Below are 20,007 nucleotides of genomic sequence, written 5' to 3'. Positions count from 1 at the left end.
CCCATGAGCTCAGCTACATATATATTTAGTACTTTGAGTTGAGACACACTTCCAGTAAGCCACAGACATACATTTCCAGAAATGTAAATACTGGGTTGTGGTTTCTCCTTTAATGCAACGGTAAAAATAAATGTAGAATCCTTTTGCAGCATTTCCATTAATATGCATGCATGTTTGATGAGCAGGGTCTGGTCCAAATATAAAATAGCACAAACATCAAGCATTGCAAAGCAGACATCTGGGTTTCTTAAATGTTTCAGCCTTTTAACTGCATGATAAGTTAGAAAAGGATTGGCTAAGGAATTACTTAGAATATTAAAGCCATAGCTGCATTGGCTCTGGACTGTGTTAGGTAAAACAAGTGCTGAACTAGAATTAGAAATCAGGGTTCTGTTTCCAGCTTTGCCTTTGACCTGATGATACAGTAACACAGCATTTCTTTTTGTGTCTCGTATAAATAGTGACACTGCATGGAAGACAAATGGAGCTCTGCTCATGAAGTATTCAAGATCACTTTAATAATGTTAGCAATTTGACAGTATTAATAATGTGACCACTATCAAATCAAGCATTGAAGAGACTGCATATTTATGGATCTATTTAATTTTGCTATGAAAAATCCAAAACCAGGAATTCTGAGATAAGATCTTTGTAAAATGTAATTTATTGGTTCTCTTCCTCTTATTCTCTAGAAATTCAAAAAACATCTAGAGGGATTATTTTTGACAGGTGCTGTACTGAAAACTACTTAGAACCCCTGAGTATATAATGGAATCTACCAACAGACAGTACGTTGTCCAACATGCACCACTCACTAAATTACATTTCTCCCCTGTTCTTCCTTACTAGCTTTATTTTTGTACACGGTCTGTCATGCACAGATAAATCTCTTTTATGGACAAGGAAAGATAAAAAATTATGCCTTCCCTAAAGCCCATGCTGAAGTACTAGTTGTCTGTTACTGGAAATTTTGGAAGGTCAGGTGTTCTATTAATCCAGCTGTTAGGGAGGAAAAATATAACTGATTTGAGAAAGGCAGTCGTTCTTGCTGCCTCTGTAATGAAAAAAACCAAGAAGACCAGTAATGAAGAAACAGACTGAACTAGCATTTTAATGTAGATTTCAGTTATTGATTAAATCATATTTGATGGATTTGGAAATATAGCTTGCAAATAAAGTTAACATCGATATGAATAGTTACTTTGTCTTTTATTTTTCTGACTCGTGACTTTCTCCATTCTAATCCTTTGTTACAGCAGTTTGTCATATAAATTCGCCATGACAAACCCGTAATTTGTATATAGATGTGTGTTTTGAAATACATCAAATCTACCTCAACTACCCATGTTTGCAGCCTCAGTCCACACTGAATCATGCCCTCTGTCTAGCCCTTTTAATTCTACAATATGTATAAGAGAAGAAAAAACCAAACAGGTATTTGTTTGCCAAGGCAGATTTCCATGAAAATTGTTGCTTCCAGAGCTGACTTTTTTTTTTTTTTTTTTTTTTTTTTTTTTTCCGGTCTAAACTAAGAATAGATCTAAACTGAAAGTTTTATTTGGACCCTTGTGAAGGCTGTCACACATCAGCACATATGTGGGTCAGCTAGTAAAACAAACTGACTAGAGGTCTTTCTGTGAGGAAGATTTACGTTTGGTCGGGCAAGGTGTTTTAGGCCTAAAGTGAAGCTGAGGGAAAATTACTGCAGCACGTTCAGGGAGATCTTGAGTTTGGAGACAGTACATCCACCCTAGCACAGCTGGGGGTCAGTACAAAACCCTGACTACTACCAGACAGAGCTGTATATAGGCAGCTTGGGCACTCCTGTACTGTTTTCACACAACACACACTGGTATCCTGGAGACAAAAGTATAAAAATAGGTGACTTCCTAAGGCGAATTTTGGTACCTTAATTGCACCGTGACTGACAAAAAGGTGTTCACCTGCACCACAGGTTTGCCTGGGCCACGATGCTGCTGGTCACTTTCTGAGGATGCAACTACTAGAGCCACCTCTGAGCACGGTGGGGAAGCACCTTAGAAGAAACTATCACCGTAACAGGAGTTTTCATTGGCAGCATATCCGAAGAAATCTAAATACCGGTTGAGTCTTTCCCTCTTCCCGGAGCAGGGCACAGAAGAGGGCTGCTCAAATGCGGCTGCCCTGAGGGAAGTGCTGCAGAAGGCAGCCGTACCGAGCCCAAACGCTGAGAGGGCTTTAAAGAAGAAGACCGTCTGCTCACCGCAACTGGAGGGCGACGTGAGGTACCTGTTGCGAAGGAGCCGGGCGACACCCGCACCCGCGGCCTGTGCTTCCCGCTGCCGGCAGCAACGCCTCGGCCGCCCAGCAAGGCCAGTGGCAGGGAGCGAGAGGCGGAGCCGGAACAGGGACAGGGACAGGGGCAGGGGCAGGGGCCCGCCCCAGGGCAGGCAAGGGGGAAGCCATCCGAGGGCGCGCCCTCCGTGGGCGGGAAGGTGGAGGGGGCTCCTCCTCCTCCTGCCCTCATTAGCGGTCTGCGATGGGGCTGGGAGCCGGTGGAGAGGCTTAGCGCCGCTCCGGCCGGGCTATGAGCGGCCAGCCGTGAGCCATGCACTCGGGGAACAGCACGAGCACGACGAGCCGGCCGGAGCCCACGGCGGCGGAGCCGGAGGTGCCGGGCGAACGGCCCCTCTTCAGCGCCGGCACCTACGAGCTTCTGGCGCTGCTCGTCGCCACCATCGGCATGCTGGGCTTGTGCAACAACTTGCTGGTGCTGGTGCTCTACTACAAGTTTAAGCGGCTCCGCACGCCCACCAACCTCTTCCTCGTCAACATCAGCCTCAGCGACCTGCTGGTGTCCGTCTTCGGGGTGAGCCTTACCTTCATGTCCTGCCTGAGGAGCCGCTGGGTGTGGGACGCCGCCGGCTGCGTCTGGGACGGCTTCAGCAACAGCCTCTTCGGTGGGTGATGGGGCCACCGTCGCCTCCTGTCCCGCTGGGTCCCTCCTCTCGGCTGCCTTCGCTCTCCTTGCCCGCCTTCCCCGGGGGTCCCGCAATTTGTCGTGTGTCGTCGTACCCTCCCCCCCTCGACCCGTCCCCCGCCGTCACGTCCCCTCGCCCCAGCCGTCGCCTCCCCCCTCCCTCAAGCGCCCGCCGCGTCCTTCACAGTTTCCTCGCGGAGTTTCTTCCCCTGATGAGTTCTCCGTCCCGCTTCAGTTACCGCTCCCCTCCCCGCGGGGTGCGCGGCGGCCTGGCGTGGCGGCCGGGGCCCCTCTGCCCGCTGGAGGAGCGGGGCCCGGCGGGTGGCTGCGGGGCGGGCCGGGGGGCAGGGGCTGGGGGTCCCCCTCCCGGCGACTCCGCGCGGCCGAGTTCTGGTAAGAAAGTCGGCAGCGCTGAGGGGAATGGTCCGGGGCAAACGGCCACGGGGAATCTTTGTCGGCCTCCCGCCCTTGCCGGTGTGACGGGAGAAGGCAGCAGCGTTGTCAAAAGGGGTCTCCGAGCCGGCCGAGTGTTATACAGAGCATCAGCCTGAAAGATTGTATTTTACGTGAGGAAGCGGTGCGATCTGTGGGTAAGGAGCACGTACGAGTCGCGCTGTGGGGTGGCAGTGTCCCGCCTCGGTGGGACTGGCGGAAACCTGGCTGTGCCCTGTGGCGGTGCTGCCCTGCCGCCGAGGCTCCCCGCCCCTGCCTGCCTCTGCGGCCGCCCGGCCCGTGGCAGTGCCTGGGCTCTCGTTATCCATACGTGAAATCCCAGAACTATCTTTCAGTCGTCCCCGTCTCACAGTTGGCTTTTGGGAAGCCCCTGATTCCTGTGAAACGGGATTTTTAGCACTGCGGGAGGAGTACTTCCACGACTTCCATTCTCAAAAACAAAGCTCAGTGTTTTTCTTCCTCAAATTCATACAGACCCTTTACAGAAATCTGCAGCAGAATAGGTTTCAGTCCAGCTATGCATGCATAGTCTGTTCATACGACTTTGTTTTTATTGATAAATGGTGCTGCAAAAGAACAGGATTGTGTTTCCAATGGTGGAAGTGTTTGGCTAATCAGCAATGAAATCTCATGACATCTCTTTTTCTGGCAGAGATGTGTAAATTAGAGGTGGATTACAGTGCACCCATGCAATGTATATACACTGACTCTAATACCGCAAATTAAAGTCTTTAGTAAGCTTTTTCACATGGCACTATAGTCTGCTGGGACAAAGGTGTGTGGTTGCTCATGATTGATTAGACTGCTGCTGCACAGTGCAGAAAAGATCTTATGTCTTGGAAGCTGTGGTGGATGCAGGATGTCATTAACCATTTGTGCAAGGTTTGGCATTCAGTGATTTCTGAGGTGCACAGCTCTTGGACATTTGGTTGTTGGTGTTATCAGAGAAAACACTAGACAGCATAGCTAACAGAAGACTACGTACATCACTCAGCCAGTTCAAATGCTTGAGAAACTCAAGTGTCTGCTAACCAGATTCTGCCAGGCAGCTGAACACAGCAGAAGTGTAGTTCTGTTCCTATCTTTATCCCTTACATATGCCTTCTTAAAAAAATAGTAAATATTGTACATATAGGGTGAAAAATAAGATGCATAGTAGGGGTAATGTTAAAAACCAGGCTATAATAATCTCTTACCATCTTCCAAAGATAGAACAAATAGAAACAATGAGGTATAAATTGACAAGCAAATTGCTTGTTCACATGTGAATTTTAATTTCTGTTTGTTTTGGGGTGTGCTACTGTTTTGCCAATTATCAGGCCTAGCATAAAGGACACAGCCAGCATAAAGATGAACCAATAACCAAATTGTATTTGATACAAAAGGGTCAGTACATGGGTGAGCACTGGGGGTACAAACAAGTCAGTCAGATTATACATAATCAACATCAATCCCACTGACACCAACAACACTGCATGACAAACAATGGGTGGAATAAATGGTAAAATGCAGTTTCCCATAGAAGGGACAGGAGACAACCAAGTCAACAAGCCAAACACATAAGACCAAGGAAGCCACATACTGAATCTCCACACACCCCACGTTTACAAAAGCCAGACCTGACTGGAGCCCAGTTCCAGGGAGGCAGGAGGTCCTTCCCCAACAGGGAACTCGGCAAAGTGCATCCACCTCACAGACAGACACTGCCCCTGCCTGCAAGTGGTCCCAGCTTTTACCCCTCAGTGGGACACCTGACCCTTGGTTACTTAATGCAGACACCCGGGGCTCATTTACCCAACGGCTCTCCCTGTCAGGCTGGCCGCACCCTGGAGGGAAGCCTAAAGGCAAACTCACCCCCCTTTGTGAAGGGCTGTGGGAATCACCCATATGTCAACCTTAATTTGGGGCTTGGGGTTGAAACCCCAGCATTTCAGCTACATAATTTGTCACTATAAATGTATCCATTGTTGATGCTTTCCTGCATCCCTTTATTTAATAAATTTGTTCCCGAAGAAATGTAGGCGAATTCATGGGCCTTATCTACAGACTAGTCAAGCTAGCATCACTGGTTTGCAAAATTTTATCTTCCTGTGCTTGGTCATGTTATTTTCTTCCATAATGTTTCAGTGGGAAGAAATTTTTTTTATGTTGTATTAGAAAAGTGTGTGTTTGTGTGTAGTTTGTCATATGGAAGTAGAGATTAAATGCACAACTTAATGTTCAGGAATACCTGATGCCTGAATTTACTTTGTTCAGCTACCATGTAAAGGCATAGAAAATACTTAATTTGGTGCTAACCTAATAAAGTTATGTCTAATCTTAAGATTTCCTTTAGTATGTAGCATTGTTTTCATGTTCTCAGTTGGAGAAAAAATTGTTCTTTTCCCTTTGTGAAGATAAGTGGTTCCCCACCTAACTGAGTTGGGTAGCAGGGGCATGTCAATACTGAGGGGGGGCAAAAAAATTAATTATACCCTGCAAGTTGCATCGCACTGTGTTTGCCATCTGGACTATTGCCACCACAGCTTCTGTTTTCATCTTGTAATATGTCTAAGAGCAGTGGGTTTAAGGCCTTTGGGTGTTTTTTGTTGTTTTTATTTATTTTTTTGTTCATTGTGTTTTCATTTGTTTCTTTTTGTGGTGGCAAAGGTACTGATTGAAGATTTATTTGGAATAACCAGGTATTACATTTATAAATACACTTTTCTTGTATATGAAAGCCCAAGTTGGCTATTTTGAGGTCGTGGTGGGGAAGGTAATGTAATGGAAGTCTTGTATGTGTATTACCTAGCAGCGCTTCTTAAAGCGTAACACTCCCCCGCTGCCTCCTCCCAGGAACTTTTGGGAACAAAAAGTGTGTTCATTGATCAGAAGACATACAAAATTGGTGGGTTTTAAAAGTGAAGTTCTTATTAACTAAGCAGAGTAGTTAGAGCTTTGCAGTTTTCAATTGCTCAGTAAATCAGGGTGACCTAATAAAGAATAAAGCGGCGGTAGTTCTGATACTATGTGAGGTTACTTTAGTGCTGTGGACATGTGCTGGGATTGGACCTAGCCCAGCTCATTTTACATTGAATAACCAATACCTGTTTATTTACAGCTGTGCGATTACATTCCTGAATATGAACTTGGACATTGCTATGTGAGCTTTCTGTACCAGCTCTTCAGGCCCAAAGGCTGTTCAAACTTAAGTTAAAATAAGAAAATCCTTGTGTAATTTTTTTTTCTTGGAAGAACAGCCCATAAACCCCAGTACTTGGTATAAGCTGCCTTCTGCATTTGACCTATAAATGAGAGGTTCCCCTGACAGCAAACAAATTTGGGACAAATGATTAAAGCTTTTTTTTTTTTTCCTAGGAATTTTGCATGGAGAGTTTGAAAATTCACTTTGTAAAAGTGCTTCTCACTTTACCAACCAGTCTTGCAGTTTGGAGGCACATGAGATCCAGAACTTAGACACTGTAAATGGATTTTTGCATTCTGAAATTTTTCATTTGAGAAGGTGGCAACAGAGCTACAGATTTTCTATCTAGGAATAAATGGCTTTTTTTGGTGTTCCATGTAATAGTCTACTTCTGCATTATTGTGACTGTCACATCTTGCTCAGATAAGGGAGACATGTAACTTATTCATAAATCCCCAACTGAGTGGACAACAGTGAGACAAGTCTCGAAGTCCAGACCTTTATTAACTTCCCAAAATGGATACATGATAATTGGCTAAGTATATAATGAGTTATGGCAAGCAATATAGCATGCCTTGCATTACTTAGTGGTAGTGAGGGAAAAGGTGAAAAAGGAGGGAGATTGAAAAAAACAGAGAAATAGAGATCACCAGTCCAGGTTCATCAGGGATGCATCCATCATCTTCACTTCTTCATGTCTTCTTTTTTCTTTCTCCCCTGTCACTCCTCCCTCCCTCAATTTATACACTCTTTCCTTGGGTCTGTCCCCCAGGTTGATTCACATACCTACATATCCCATGTATGGGGAGGGGTAAGGTGCTTCATGGGATGATGTAATTAGCATGATCTTGTTAATCTTTATTAGCATATTCAGGGATGTCAATATTCATTTTGTGGATAGTGAAGCAAAGTCATCCACTGGACAGATGGCTCTTGAAACTACAGGTGCACCAGAGCAGAACCGTCCTGCCTTCACAGACTCCCTTCCAGCTCCCTTCCAGCTGCATCCTCTGCTCTGCAGGCAGCCTTACCAGCTCCAAACTCCACACTAACCACCCTGTGACTATAGTTTCTCTACTTGCAAGTGTTTGAGACATTCCTCAGCTCAGAGGGCCTCCAGTCCCCCCCATCCCTTATCTCTCTCAGGCTGTTTTTTCTCTCAGGCCCTGTTTTGGGGAGTTACAATTAATTTCTCACAGTGACTTTATCATTAGGTAAGCCCATGTAGTAATATCTGCTCCTTGTGTTGCATTGTACAGCTCAGAACTTGTTCATACTAATGTTGGCTGATTTTTCTGGGACTTGACAGATTTTCATTGAGCCTTTAGAACATGCAGAGATCCGCTTGTTACAGTGCGAAACTTATTTTGACTACCAAGCATCTGTCCTTGTCACGCAAGTAACTCCCAATTTTCTTTTACTCATTAGATTCTGAAGTCAAGATACAGTTAAGGTACATATGTCTTCACAACAGAGGCCATGAAAAGAGCTTCTCTGTTGTTACAAAGACATTCTTAGCACTCCATGTATTAGTGTGGGGAAAATGATATAGATCATATGGCTAACTGACAAGTCTTAGTCTAAGCTTTGATGATGTGGTTGTCTGTCTTAGACAGTAATCCCCTTTTAATTTAGTTATTGAGTTCTAGTCTTTATTTTTTTAACAGGTGATGTATTCTGATGGAATACAATAGCTACTTCAATTAAGTGATGTATTTAAAATAGTGAGGGTCGTCACCTTTCCATTGAGGTGTACAGTCCACTTGATGCTGGTCCCACTGAGTCTGCCATCCTCTCCTTATGTAAAAGGATGTAACTCATTCGCTGTTTGTAGCCAACCAAGGTTCAAGTACTAGAGATCTGTGTATTCTCTTTATCTGGTTTAGTAGTATAACTCATACCTGGGAGGTTTGGTTTTTATCACTGAGAGCATAGGTTTTTGGGTATAATTGCTAGAGAAGACACCTGGTAGCTAAATATACCCAAATGTCTTCATTTACAGTCATGGATACCCTCTTACCTGAAGCAAGAATTTGTTTAACTCTAGAATACAGGCTCAGGGCATAGTAACGTTTATGTGCATCTGCTGGCTTTTCACAGAGACAAACAAGTTTGGTTTTTTTTTAAATGACAGTGACTGTTGCAGAACTTGATGTATGCAAGAGTCTGTATTCTGCCCATCCACAGGCAGTGGATGTCTGCCTTCTGTATGTAGGAATAGGCCCTGAGGGTTCAGAAGTAAGTCAGTCTGATAGTGTGGAACATACATGCGTACCTCTCAAACATAAATCATTTCATCTACAAGTGATGGCAACTAAACCATCTGTTGTGTTCTAACACTTTCTGATATGTTTAATTGAGCAAGGGAAGAAAGGAGTGGAAAAAAATGCTTCATATTAGGAATGGTCTTGAGGAACAAGAACCAAAATCGTGTATCTGAGACAGTCTCTTGGCAGAAGATTGCATAGTAAGGGTGTACTCTGGGGTAGGCTTTATATCATTTTACCCAAATTGTTTCTGATAGACAGGCTAGCGCTACTGAAGTGTAATTAGAGACCTCTGTCTTTCCTAACTGTAAGCAGTTCTTGTAAGGGTGAATAAACACTGCCAGCTTTTAATGTCAAATTAATTGAAGTATTGTGACCCTTCTGGACAAGTCACCATTGGTATACAGCAGCTAGATCTTGATGACCTACCAAGTAAATGGTGTATACTCCCTTCTAGTAATGTGAACTGGAGGATGGAAAAATTTGTAAGCAGTTTTAGAGACTGTACTTCTCTGAAAAGCTGCAGAGTGCAACTGAGGTTATTTTATTTATTTGTTTTAAGGCAAGCTGATTTCCCCTCCTCCCCCTTCTCTCATATATACACACAATAACAAAGTAAGGATTAATTGCCAGAGAGTGTCCTATGGACTTGGCTTCACTTACAGCCTGTTTTAAAACGAAGCAAAAACATCAGTATATAATTGTTAGCTACCTTATCTAAGGCTGTTTTCTGCACACTGAAAGAACAATGCCTTGTGCCACCCTCTTCCATTACCAGTGTATGTTATATGCTGTGATTTTAATCTCGCTAAAAGCATTTTCTGTGGTTACTCAGCAGACAGTTTTAGGATCTTATGTTACAGACAGCTGGAGACTCAATCAACATGCTTTCAGATTTAACAAAATTTTTTTTTGGAAGTGAATTAACCACTTGGAGGATTGAGCATGGAAGAGGTGATTAATTCAGCTGTAGTTTGATAGGAGCAGGAAGTTACTTCTACTAAATTGCTGCTGTCTAGTTTTTCAAATGTGAAGGAGGTGAGGAGGGATTGCAGGAGAGTGCCTTTCCCCCCTGATTAGGTATGCAAAATAGTAAATCAGCATGTGAATGTAGGTCAAGGATTAAGTGAGACAGAAAACATGTCCTTTGATAGAAGTCATGGTTTGTCTCAGAGCTGAATCTCCTTTGCTGCATTAAGCTGTAGTTACTCTGTAGAGATGCTCAGTCTTCAGGGCTACATACCTGATACTCCCTCTGTCCAAATTTTCAGGGAGCAATGTGGCAAACCATGCAAATAAGCTGCATATTGCATGGAGAGGGCAGAAGCAGTTGTGATTGTTAAAACTAGTTGAAATTAACACTTATGTTCTGCAGGCATTGCAGTGGTTTTGTTCTAATTAAGGTTTATAAAATCGAACACGCGCATTGTATGGGACAATGCACTGCAGCTCAGGTGTGTTTTGCACTCTTTTCCATGATGATCTACACTGAGCAGCTTCAGTATTTAATCATTTATCCAGACTAATGTGACACCTGGAAAAACACAGTACAGAGGAAATAATTATCACTATGAGACATAATCATATCTACACTAAATGCAGTATTTCTGTAGGAAAATGATAAAAAATAGCAAAAAATAGAATTTTCTTTAAAAAAAAACCCAAACAAAAAATTTATCATTCCTTCATGATTCTGATGGCTGGCTGCTGGAGAAGAGGAAGAGTTGGAGCATAGATATCGTGTGCTACTGGCTGAAACAAGAAGATATTCTTCCTTTGCTAAATTTTACCTACACAGCTTAATGGGAATGACCCCATTCATAGGAGGGTAATTGCCCAGGCTTAAATGGGAGCTAAAACTAGCATCTGTAGTTCCTAAGCACAAAGAGTGTTTATGTTTATAACTAGTACTTACAAACAGGAGTATTCTCTGAGATGAAAATCTGTAGATCAGACAAGCATTATCTGTAAACACTGAGCAGTCAGGTCTTTCAGAAGGAGAAAGACTGATTTGCTAGTAGAGTAAATCAGCCCTCAGAATCTTGGGCCTTAATCTTGAATCAAAATATATAGATCTCGAGTATCTCAAGAAGCTTTAAGCACAACAAAATTTATTTCAAGTGAAAACCAAAAACTTTCGAAATGCGTATTTTTGCTAAGACTAATTTCCTCATTTGCCTCTCCCTTGCCTGAAGAAAAGTACAGGTTCTTATTTCAGGGGCTAATACCCAAATGATAACCGTAATGGCTTTCTGTAACAGATTTATTTTTTTTTTTTAATCAGCACATATTTAATCATATTAAATTATGCAACTTGCTCAGAATGAAATTTAAATAATTTCCAGAAAAGCTGCTTGGGAGGGAAGTAGAATTCAGTGCTTTCCTCTGCACTAGGACACAAAAACTTAATTGCACATAGAAAAGGGATCATCTACATGCATAAATCATATATGAGTTAGTTGGACGCAGTGCAAGAACATGCATGATGTGAATATGTAGTAGGCTAAAAAAAGGCAAGGCTCTTCCAGGTGAGAACTACCACCAAAGTGTATGGCATAATGCAAAGCACAACATCTCTGTGAGGACAGCACAAGATGCCTTGCATCTGTGTGCTCTTGGCAAATCGCTGTGAAGATTTGACTTAATTCAGGTAATGCTGTTACTCTGGTTACAATGGACATCATTACCTGCTGTTTACCAGCCAACCAAAACTGACCCAAAATTAGTGTACTGGGGGAGGAACAATGGGGGACAGGAGAGAGAATGGAATATGGAGTCCTCTTTAACTTATAATGGTTTGAAACAAAAGATTCATGGTTGCTTCACAGGGCTGGTGCAGGCCAGTTTATTGAAAGGATGGGCACCAGAATGTGGCGTGTAAGAGTAGTGACAGATACCTCAATTGGCATATGTATTAGATGCTTCAAGTTTCATTATCCTTGGATGGATGGCCTGTATTCTCACTTCTTTAATGGTAGTTGTGACTTGAGATCCTTTATGGTCATAGATTTGTCTTTCAGTTTGATTTCTGAGCATGCAAAGAAGAAAAACAGTAGTTGTACTTGCTACTGCCATGTATTTCCATCCTTTCCCACCAAAATGTGTGATATAAAATAATGTGTTTGTAGGCAGCAGGATTGAAAAGGAGGTACCAAAAATGGAGGAATACAGAGGACGAGAGAGGCTTATGTAAATGGAGAGGTATGCCAGGGATGGCTCTGAAAACAGATTTAAGAGAATCTTTGAGAGAGTGACAAATATTCTGTTTATATGAGATTTGTGTGTGTCTACTCTAAGTAATGCAGTGTTGATTTTCTTTATTCCTGCCGTATCAGCTAAAAATTTTGGGAGTCAATTCCTGCTGCCTCACAAGGGTATGGCTCCCCTCGGAAAGTGCCAGCTCAGTGCTATGGGGGAATTGGGGCATCAAGACAGACATGTTACATAGCTGAAGCATGAAGAAGATATTCCATCTGCTTATGATCTGAAATACGCAGGACCTAGGCTTGTAAAGAGAGATGCATACTAGAGTGTCACATATGAAAGAGACCCTGAAGTCTGCTGATTTAGCCAGCATAAAGCTAAATAGCAGATGCATGCAACCATTTATAATGAGATAACATTGAGGACAACATGCAACTACCACCTTCCACCTCCTCCCCTGCTTCTGAGAGCCTCAACCTCACAGGATATGGAGTCTCATAAACTGCTTAATTTCATAGCATAATACCATCAGTACTAGGGAGAGTTACCACAGTGTCCCCATGTACATGCTTACCAACCTCTGTGCTTTATTTATCATGAGTAGTTAAAGAACACTTACACCTGTTCTTTACTGTTAATGTTCTCGGGTTGTTTTGAAACTTGACACAACAACTGGAGGCAACATGGAGAAATCAATGTTAACAATTAGTCCTTACTGGGGAGGGGGGAGGATAAATCTGTATTTTGTTCCACGAAATGCATAACAAGAAGGTTATAATTTTCACTCTTGTTAGTAAGTTGTCTTCAACACTTGTCTGTTGGTGTGGAATTCTAGTTACTAATACAAATGAAAACCTTGGTTTTACTTCTGTTTTAACCTGAATTAGCTAACTCGGGTTAGCATTGTGAATTTATTATTTTTTACAGTAGAAAAAAACTCTCAAGTTTCTTTATAATTTTTGATCTGAATATGCAACTATGACTGGAAGTAGATAAATTAATATCATATACTACTGCTCGTTTGCCTAGAAGTTCAATGAGTCGACAAAAGAAGGGTATAGCAAGCAAGGTGATCTTTTCCTCTAATTTAAATATGATTGTCATCCAAATTAAATTATGATCTTTATGGAGACTTGCATAGTGTTTGAAAATCAAGGTGGCTACATGTGTATGTTATCCCTACTTGTTTTTAAGTATAGGCTCTGCCAAAAAGGCTTAATGATCCCAAAAAAGTAAAGAATCCTTGATGCCCAGCATAGTTAGCCCATCAGATCCGCCAGATGCATCATGTTTCAGATAGATGTCTTACTGAGATCAGTAGGTTTATCTGAATCACAAATGACAAATGCTTTTGATCGTTTTGTACAAAATTCTGCATTTAAGATCTGTGATCATCTAACCATTCCCTCACTCCTTCCAGACATAAGCATTTAGTGTTAATATTGGGCAAAGATACAGAACTGTGAACTGGCCATAAAGAATGACCTGTTAGGAAGCAAGATAAGCTTTATGATAATGTTTTAAAAGGAGAAATCACTAACAGGGGAAAGATGATTGAAAGATGATGAAGTGGAGCCTCATATAGAAAAGGAAGATATTTAGAATGAAGTATTTCTGAAAGCTTTGAGTTAAAATCCAAAGTGAATAATAGATGGAGTCCTTATGTACAGAGGCTCCATTAATGTTTAATATGAATTTTGCTTGAATGAAGACTTCAGGATTCACTCGTGAACTCTTTGCAGTGAAGCATAATAAACTTCACTTGCCGTTTTCTATAGCTTCATTGACATTCTTTGGGAAAAATCTGGACAACAAGCAAATATGCAGTGCATCTGAGAAAACTATGATACAAAGGTTAATTTTTATATATTTGTTTCAAGCTTTAACTGTGTATCTGGAACCACTTTTACACTTCTGCTATTACCCTGCAGAACAAAACATGTCAATCTAGAGGATTAGCTTTTATAGAAATTATTTTGATATGACAGCTTTGGCTTCAAGGGCAAACTGATAAGCATGTACTTTGCAAGCTTATTTGATAGCTACTGATTCAGAATCTATTTTCTTTAAAGATAGAAAGTCTGATTAAAGACAGACTTCTAGACCTCTGCAAATAAGTCTGCTGGGGTGGGAATTTATTAGAAGCAGGCCTTTTAAGAAATGAGCCCTTAAATCCATTTGGGGATGACTTCAGAATGAATGGCTTCTTACTGAACCCTTTGAACTGTGCATCTGGATTGATCTTGTGAACAGCTCTGATGTACTTCATGAAAGCTATGACATAATATGTAGATTGAACAATTACTCTGTAGATGCATCTTTAGATGTCATATTTGTTGGCTATCTTGATATTGGCATTAATAGGCTAATAGCAGATTTAATAGAATCCTAGATTACCATGGGGGAAAAAAGAAATAAAATAATCTCAAAAGGAAATGCAATTCTTTCATTTGTTAATCGGAACCAAGAGCTGTAAAGTTCCAGCAGTACTCTAGGATGTTGCATATATCACAAATGCTGCTTGAAACCATCCCTTGACATCAGAGCTAAACTCCAGCTGAATTAATTTCACCCACCAAAATGTATAAATTCTCCCTTCCCCACTTGTCATTTAATTATAATTTCTTCCTTTGAGAAGATATTTTCCGCCTTTGGGATCAGTGCAATGAAAGTACAGGTATTGTCCAAATAAGTAACTAATTTTTTTTTTTTTTTTTTGTCTTGTGTAGAAATTTGGTTGGAACTTGACAGTACTATTAGCATATTGAAAAAAAATGCAGATTGTCAAAATGCACGTTTCACACTGTGGCACACTGTGGCACACTGAGTTTGAACAGACTTTTTCAAGCTTTTTGCTACTGCAAGTGTTAATAGTTCTTATCGTTACACGTGGAGGTGTCAGGCATATTCCAGCTCTCGCTTAGAATTGTACGAGACCCTTGGGCATTTTCTGCTGTTATAGCTTTGCAGTTTCATAATGGAATTTGTTGCCACAAAGCGTGCACACAGAATAGATGAAATTCCCAGTAGCTGAGAAACTCAAATAACACAAGGTTTCCAGTTGTTGCTGCAGATCATTCACAGATATGAAAGTTTGTTCATACTTTAATGGTCTCTCCATGAGGCTATTCTAGTTACACAAGCTAATCTGTGCTTCTTCTTTCTCTTAAGTTTTTCTTAGAAATATCAAATGTTGCTTTGGTTGCATTTTGATCCAGAATGGAAAAGAGGCATAATGGGGAAAATTCAAGTTGTTTTCTGTTCTAGTCATGCCCTTGCCTGTACTGGAGTCCTCTTAAAAACAAGGAACCTCCTCTGGCCCCCAGTGCAAAACTGGACCTTATTCTCCACTGAATGTTAGTGGAACATAAGTTCCTAAGCAATTTTGACAATTTTGAAGATTCTACCTATTGAGAATTTTTTTATACTTTAGAATTAGGAATAAAATAAATAGCTGAAACTTTTACAAGCTGGAAAACTGTTGCCATGAATTACAGTCATTATTTCTATCAAAAGTAAGAGCTCCCCAGTTTGTGGTATAACAGTTTTGCAGCTGCTTGTATTTTGAGGGCTTAAACAACTTGTAGTAATAACATTTGAAACCTTGAAATTGCAGGCTTAACCTTCAAATTACACAGACCTTACACAGTAAAATCAAAACAAGCTTTATCTTGTAGAGATTTGTGCAAGCTTTATTTCTTTTTGAAAAAAGGCACCAAAACACACAGTACACTAATAAAGATGTTAACGTCAAGTATATGGAAACAGTTCTGAAAAAGACCAACTACTAGATTATTTTGGGCTAATAGGTCTTTAACTTAAGTCTGAGAGTTACTCTGTAGATTCTCTATATTAAAAAGATGGACAAATCAAACAACTCTAACAGTTATTTGCATCCTGTGGGAGTACAGTAGTATTTCATATACTTTTTTTTTTTTTTAAAATACTCTTTTTGGTAACATTAAAGAAAGGGAAAGCAAATAAAGCAGTGCAATCTTAAAGAGATTCCTGTGAGTTAAATTGCTTCTGAAATGCTGCTGACACTACCCAGAAATTATTCCTCTGGCTATTTCTGTTGTATTCAGCAATGTCCAAATGCTGAGAGATGCTGCCTGTAGTTCAATTCCACTCATTCAGTAAAAGTAGTTTATTGGTAATCCCTCATCAGAGAGTTAAAAAGTGCTCATCTGCCCATTTAATAACATGTTTACTTAGATGTGATGCATACTCGTAAGATAGCTTCTACCCGTTGAACATAGTGAAATTTTGTTTTCTTATTAATTCCTTTGTCATGTAGAAGTTACAAGAACGACAAAACTCAAATGACTTTTAAACACTGTTACCTACAGCACTCTCCACCAGAATTAATGTGTTTTTCCCCTAGTCATGGACTTTCTAATACACATTTTAAAACTCATTTCCTTAGGACAGATCTTGGTATTCCTGTTCTTACAGGTATTTCTGCATGTCACTTACCACAAATAAACAGGTACTATGGCTCTATGGCTCCACAGAACACAAGGGGCCTTTTTTTTTTTTTTTTTTTTTTTTTTTTTTTTTTACAAAATTCCATAGATTTTGTCTTATCCTGCAAATGTATTTTATTTTCAACATCTATTTTTATGGTTAACTGCTTCACCTTCTACTCTTACAGCTATGACCTTGTTACAGTAGAGATCCTGTATCAAAGAGGAATTTACTGTAATACGCTGTGACCCACATTTCTTGCTTCATGCCTGCATGCTACCCGACACTTCTTGAATACCAAAAGAACAGGGATTTGCATTTCAGTACATACTGCCCAACAGGCTAACCAATGTACCTTTTAAAGTTCAGGTACAAAACTGAAATATCCCTGTGAAGAACAGTGGTTTTAGACTGAAAGGGGTTTAATCTAAAACTGTTCTAAGATCTCTGTGTAAGTAGCAATTTTTAGAGATATTGAGCTTCTAGTGACTTCCTTGAGAATGTCAAGTACTCCGTAAATTATTGCTTCTGAACACCTGTACTTTCCACCAAGTGTGTGTGCATTTCATTACTTTGTCATGGCCAGAATTCAGTACTCGTATATAAAAATTGATGGAGAAATATTGAGTACACAGGGAAATTAGTCATTGGATGCCATTGTAGGGAGAAAGAAGGTAGTAAGGAGCAAGAATTTAATTTGGGAATTCTGACTTGCCATCCCAAGGACCTGCTCTTTCTCTGCACTAATCATAGACAAAGTCTCAGTGTACTATGTGAGCAAACTGAGCCTACAATTGAGCGATGTGAATTTTCTCCATAAACATGTCTGTGGATGATTTTAATAATTATCAGGTAAAAATTTGTAATACATAATCTTTGGGCACAGAAAAATGGAGGGAACTTCGTGCCTTACCTTGTGTCCAGGCAGTAGAATACATTTAATCATACAAAGCATTTACCTGAGCTCATATGAGTGTAGAATAGTATCTATATAATTCTATAATTATTTTCTAACTCCTATTAAGATCTTGCTTAGATCCACATTCTTCAAAGTATTTTTAGCATCACAGAATCAGCTAGGTTGGAAAGGACCTTGAAGATCATCCAGTACCAGCTGTTAACCTAACACTGACAGTTCCCAGCTACACCATATCCCTCAGCACTCCGTCAACCCAACTCTTAAACACCTCCAGGGATGGGGACTCCACCACCTCCCTGGGCAGCCCATTCCAACACCTAACAACCCCTTCTGGAAAGAAATGCTTCCTAATATCCAGTCTAAACCTTCCCTGGTGCAACTTGAGGCCATTCCCTCTTGTCCTATTGCTTATTACTTGGTTAAAGAGGCTCATCCCCAGCTCTCTGCAACCTCCTTTCAGGTAGCTGTAGAGGGCGATGAGGTCTCCCCTCAGCCTCCTCTTCTCCAGACTAAACACCCCCAGTTCCCTCAGCCGCTCCCCGTACGACCTGTGCTCCAGACCCTGCACCAGCTGCGTTGCCCTTCTCTGGACACGCTCGAGTCATTCAATGTCCTTTTTGTAGTGAGGGGCCCAAAACTGGACACAGGAGTCGAGGTGTGGCCTCAGCAGTGCCGAGTCCAGGGGTAAGATCCCTTCCCTGTCCCTGCTGGCCACGCTATTGCTGACACAAGCCAGGATGCCATTGGCCTTCTTGGCCCCCTGGGCACACTGCTGGCTCCTGTTCATCCGGCTGTCAATCAACCCCCCCAGGTCCCTCTCTGACTGGCAGCTCTCCAGCCACTCCTGCCCAAGCCTGTAGCGCTGCTGGGGGTTGTTGTGGCCCGAGGGCAGCCCCCGGCATTTGGCCTTATTGAAACTCCTCCAGTTGGGCTCAGCCCATGGCTCCAGCCTGTCCAGGTCTCTCTGCAGAGCCTCCCTCCCCTCGAGCAGATCAACACTCCCGCCCAACTTGGGGTCATCTGCAAACTGACTGAGGGTGCACTCGATCCCCTCGTCTAGATCATCAGTAAAGATGTTAAACAGGAGTGGCCCCAAAACTGAGCCCTGGGGGACACCACTCGTGACCAGCTGCCAACTGAAGAGCCTTCAGATCCTAACAGCATGTTAGGTCCTGAAAAAGGACATGAAGGACTTCCTTTTAACTTCACTTAAAAAAATCGCAACCAACAACCAAACAAACCCTAAGTCTTTTGGAAACCCTCTAGTCCACATTTGCTAGTGCAATTTCTCTTTCAAGCCATGAAAACAAAATTCTACAGCAATGACTTATAAAAGACAAAAACCCCACAGAACTATACATAACTAACTGTGAAAGTAGTATGCCTTGCTTTCTGCATGCACGGCAATATCTACTTCTCTTTGTGATGAAGGTTTAAAGATAACACTGGCAAAAAATGTACGTATTAAAAAAAAAAAATCATTTTAAAGAGAGCCATGACAAGAATATGACACATTTTCCTTTAGACTGTGAAATCTTTCCTGTTAATCTAGAAAGCTTTCTAAACTAATCACTTCTAAAAAGAGATTCTCTAATACTTGCAGGATAAAGTAACTTTCTTAGAGATATTAAAGCACATCCTACTGTGAGATACTTTGTTAATCGTATACTGGTTTTGCTGTTGAATGCCTTTACACAGAGGCCATGTCAGTCTAGATTTTGTTAGTTGCCTTCCTAAAATCCATGTTGCTGGTGCTTGAGTGTGTTATTGTTAATTTGTCTTCCTTAAATGCTTATTCTTTTTTCCAAAGTGAGATCAGATATCTGTGATATCCTTTGGAAGTTCCTGAGGGTTATAATGGTTATTCTCTCTTTGGCAGTGAAATCTGCATGTTCAACCTTCTCACAGCTATATAAACGCATGTTGTGACAAATAGGAATGTACTTGAAGAAATTAAATTCTCTGTGTATGTGTGACAAAATACTCGTGCTTCATATTAAATAAAATGTACACAAATTTGGACACAGACATTTGCATAACCTTAGAGTGCTGTGAAATATAATTTGAAATGTCGTCTAAGAGTCTATGTATATGAGCTTGATGACTGAATCGTGACAGATTTCAGGTGACTGGCACATGCCTGATAGGCAGTTTGGTTTTTGATCATCAAGTTTCACAGACCATTGAAACAGAAATCCTTATATTCTAATTGAGGCAGAATTGCCTTGATTTCATTAAATTATAAAATTGTCTTGATAGGGTAATGTTGAGAGATGAAAATTGGTGATTTCTGTTATAACATGTTAATAACTGTGTAGTGGGATTGAGGTAAACAGAAAAGGAAGAGAGTGCACAAATAATTGAAAGGAAAACTGTGATATTTTTATGATAATAGCAAGGTAGCAAAGGACACTCAAAGTAACCCAGTATCTTCCAGATGGGACTCCTTCAGCAATGTAACACTCTACTTTCCTGGTTGTTCTTTGGTATGCAAAGATTTCCAGGAAATCTTTAAAGAACTTGGAGTTCTGTTCATTTTGTTCACATCAGATGT

At 41.3% G+C, this 20,007-nt stretch overlaps 1 protein-coding gene across 4 annotated transcripts in view; it reads left to right on the top strand.

The window, feature by feature from the left end:
* The first annotated feature begins 2,499 nt into the window (after positions 1-2,499).
* The window catches only part of OPN3 (opsin 3), a 29,609-nt gene continuing 12,101 nt past the window's right edge, over positions 2,500-20,007 (top strand). For all 4 annotated transcript variants that reach the window (XR_012632898.1, XR_012632897.1, XR_012632899.1 and 1 more), the window contains exon 1: positions 2,500-2,939. Coding sequence is in view for 1 of the 4 variants with exons in the window: in XM_074896844.1 (XP_074752945.1) it covers positions 2,588-2,939 (352 nt within the window). In the remaining 3 variants the exon portion in view is untranslated. The remainder of the gene's footprint in view (positions 2,940-20,007) is intronic.

This window comes from Athene noctua, chromosome 1, assembly GCF_965140245.1.
Source record: "Athene noctua chromosome 1, bAthNoc1.hap1.1, whole genome shotgun sequence".
NCBI classification, from domain to species: domain Eukaryota; kingdom Metazoa; phylum Chordata; class Aves; order Strigiformes; family Strigidae; genus Athene; species Athene noctua.
This window is presented reverse-complemented; position numbering and strand designations above follow the sequence as displayed.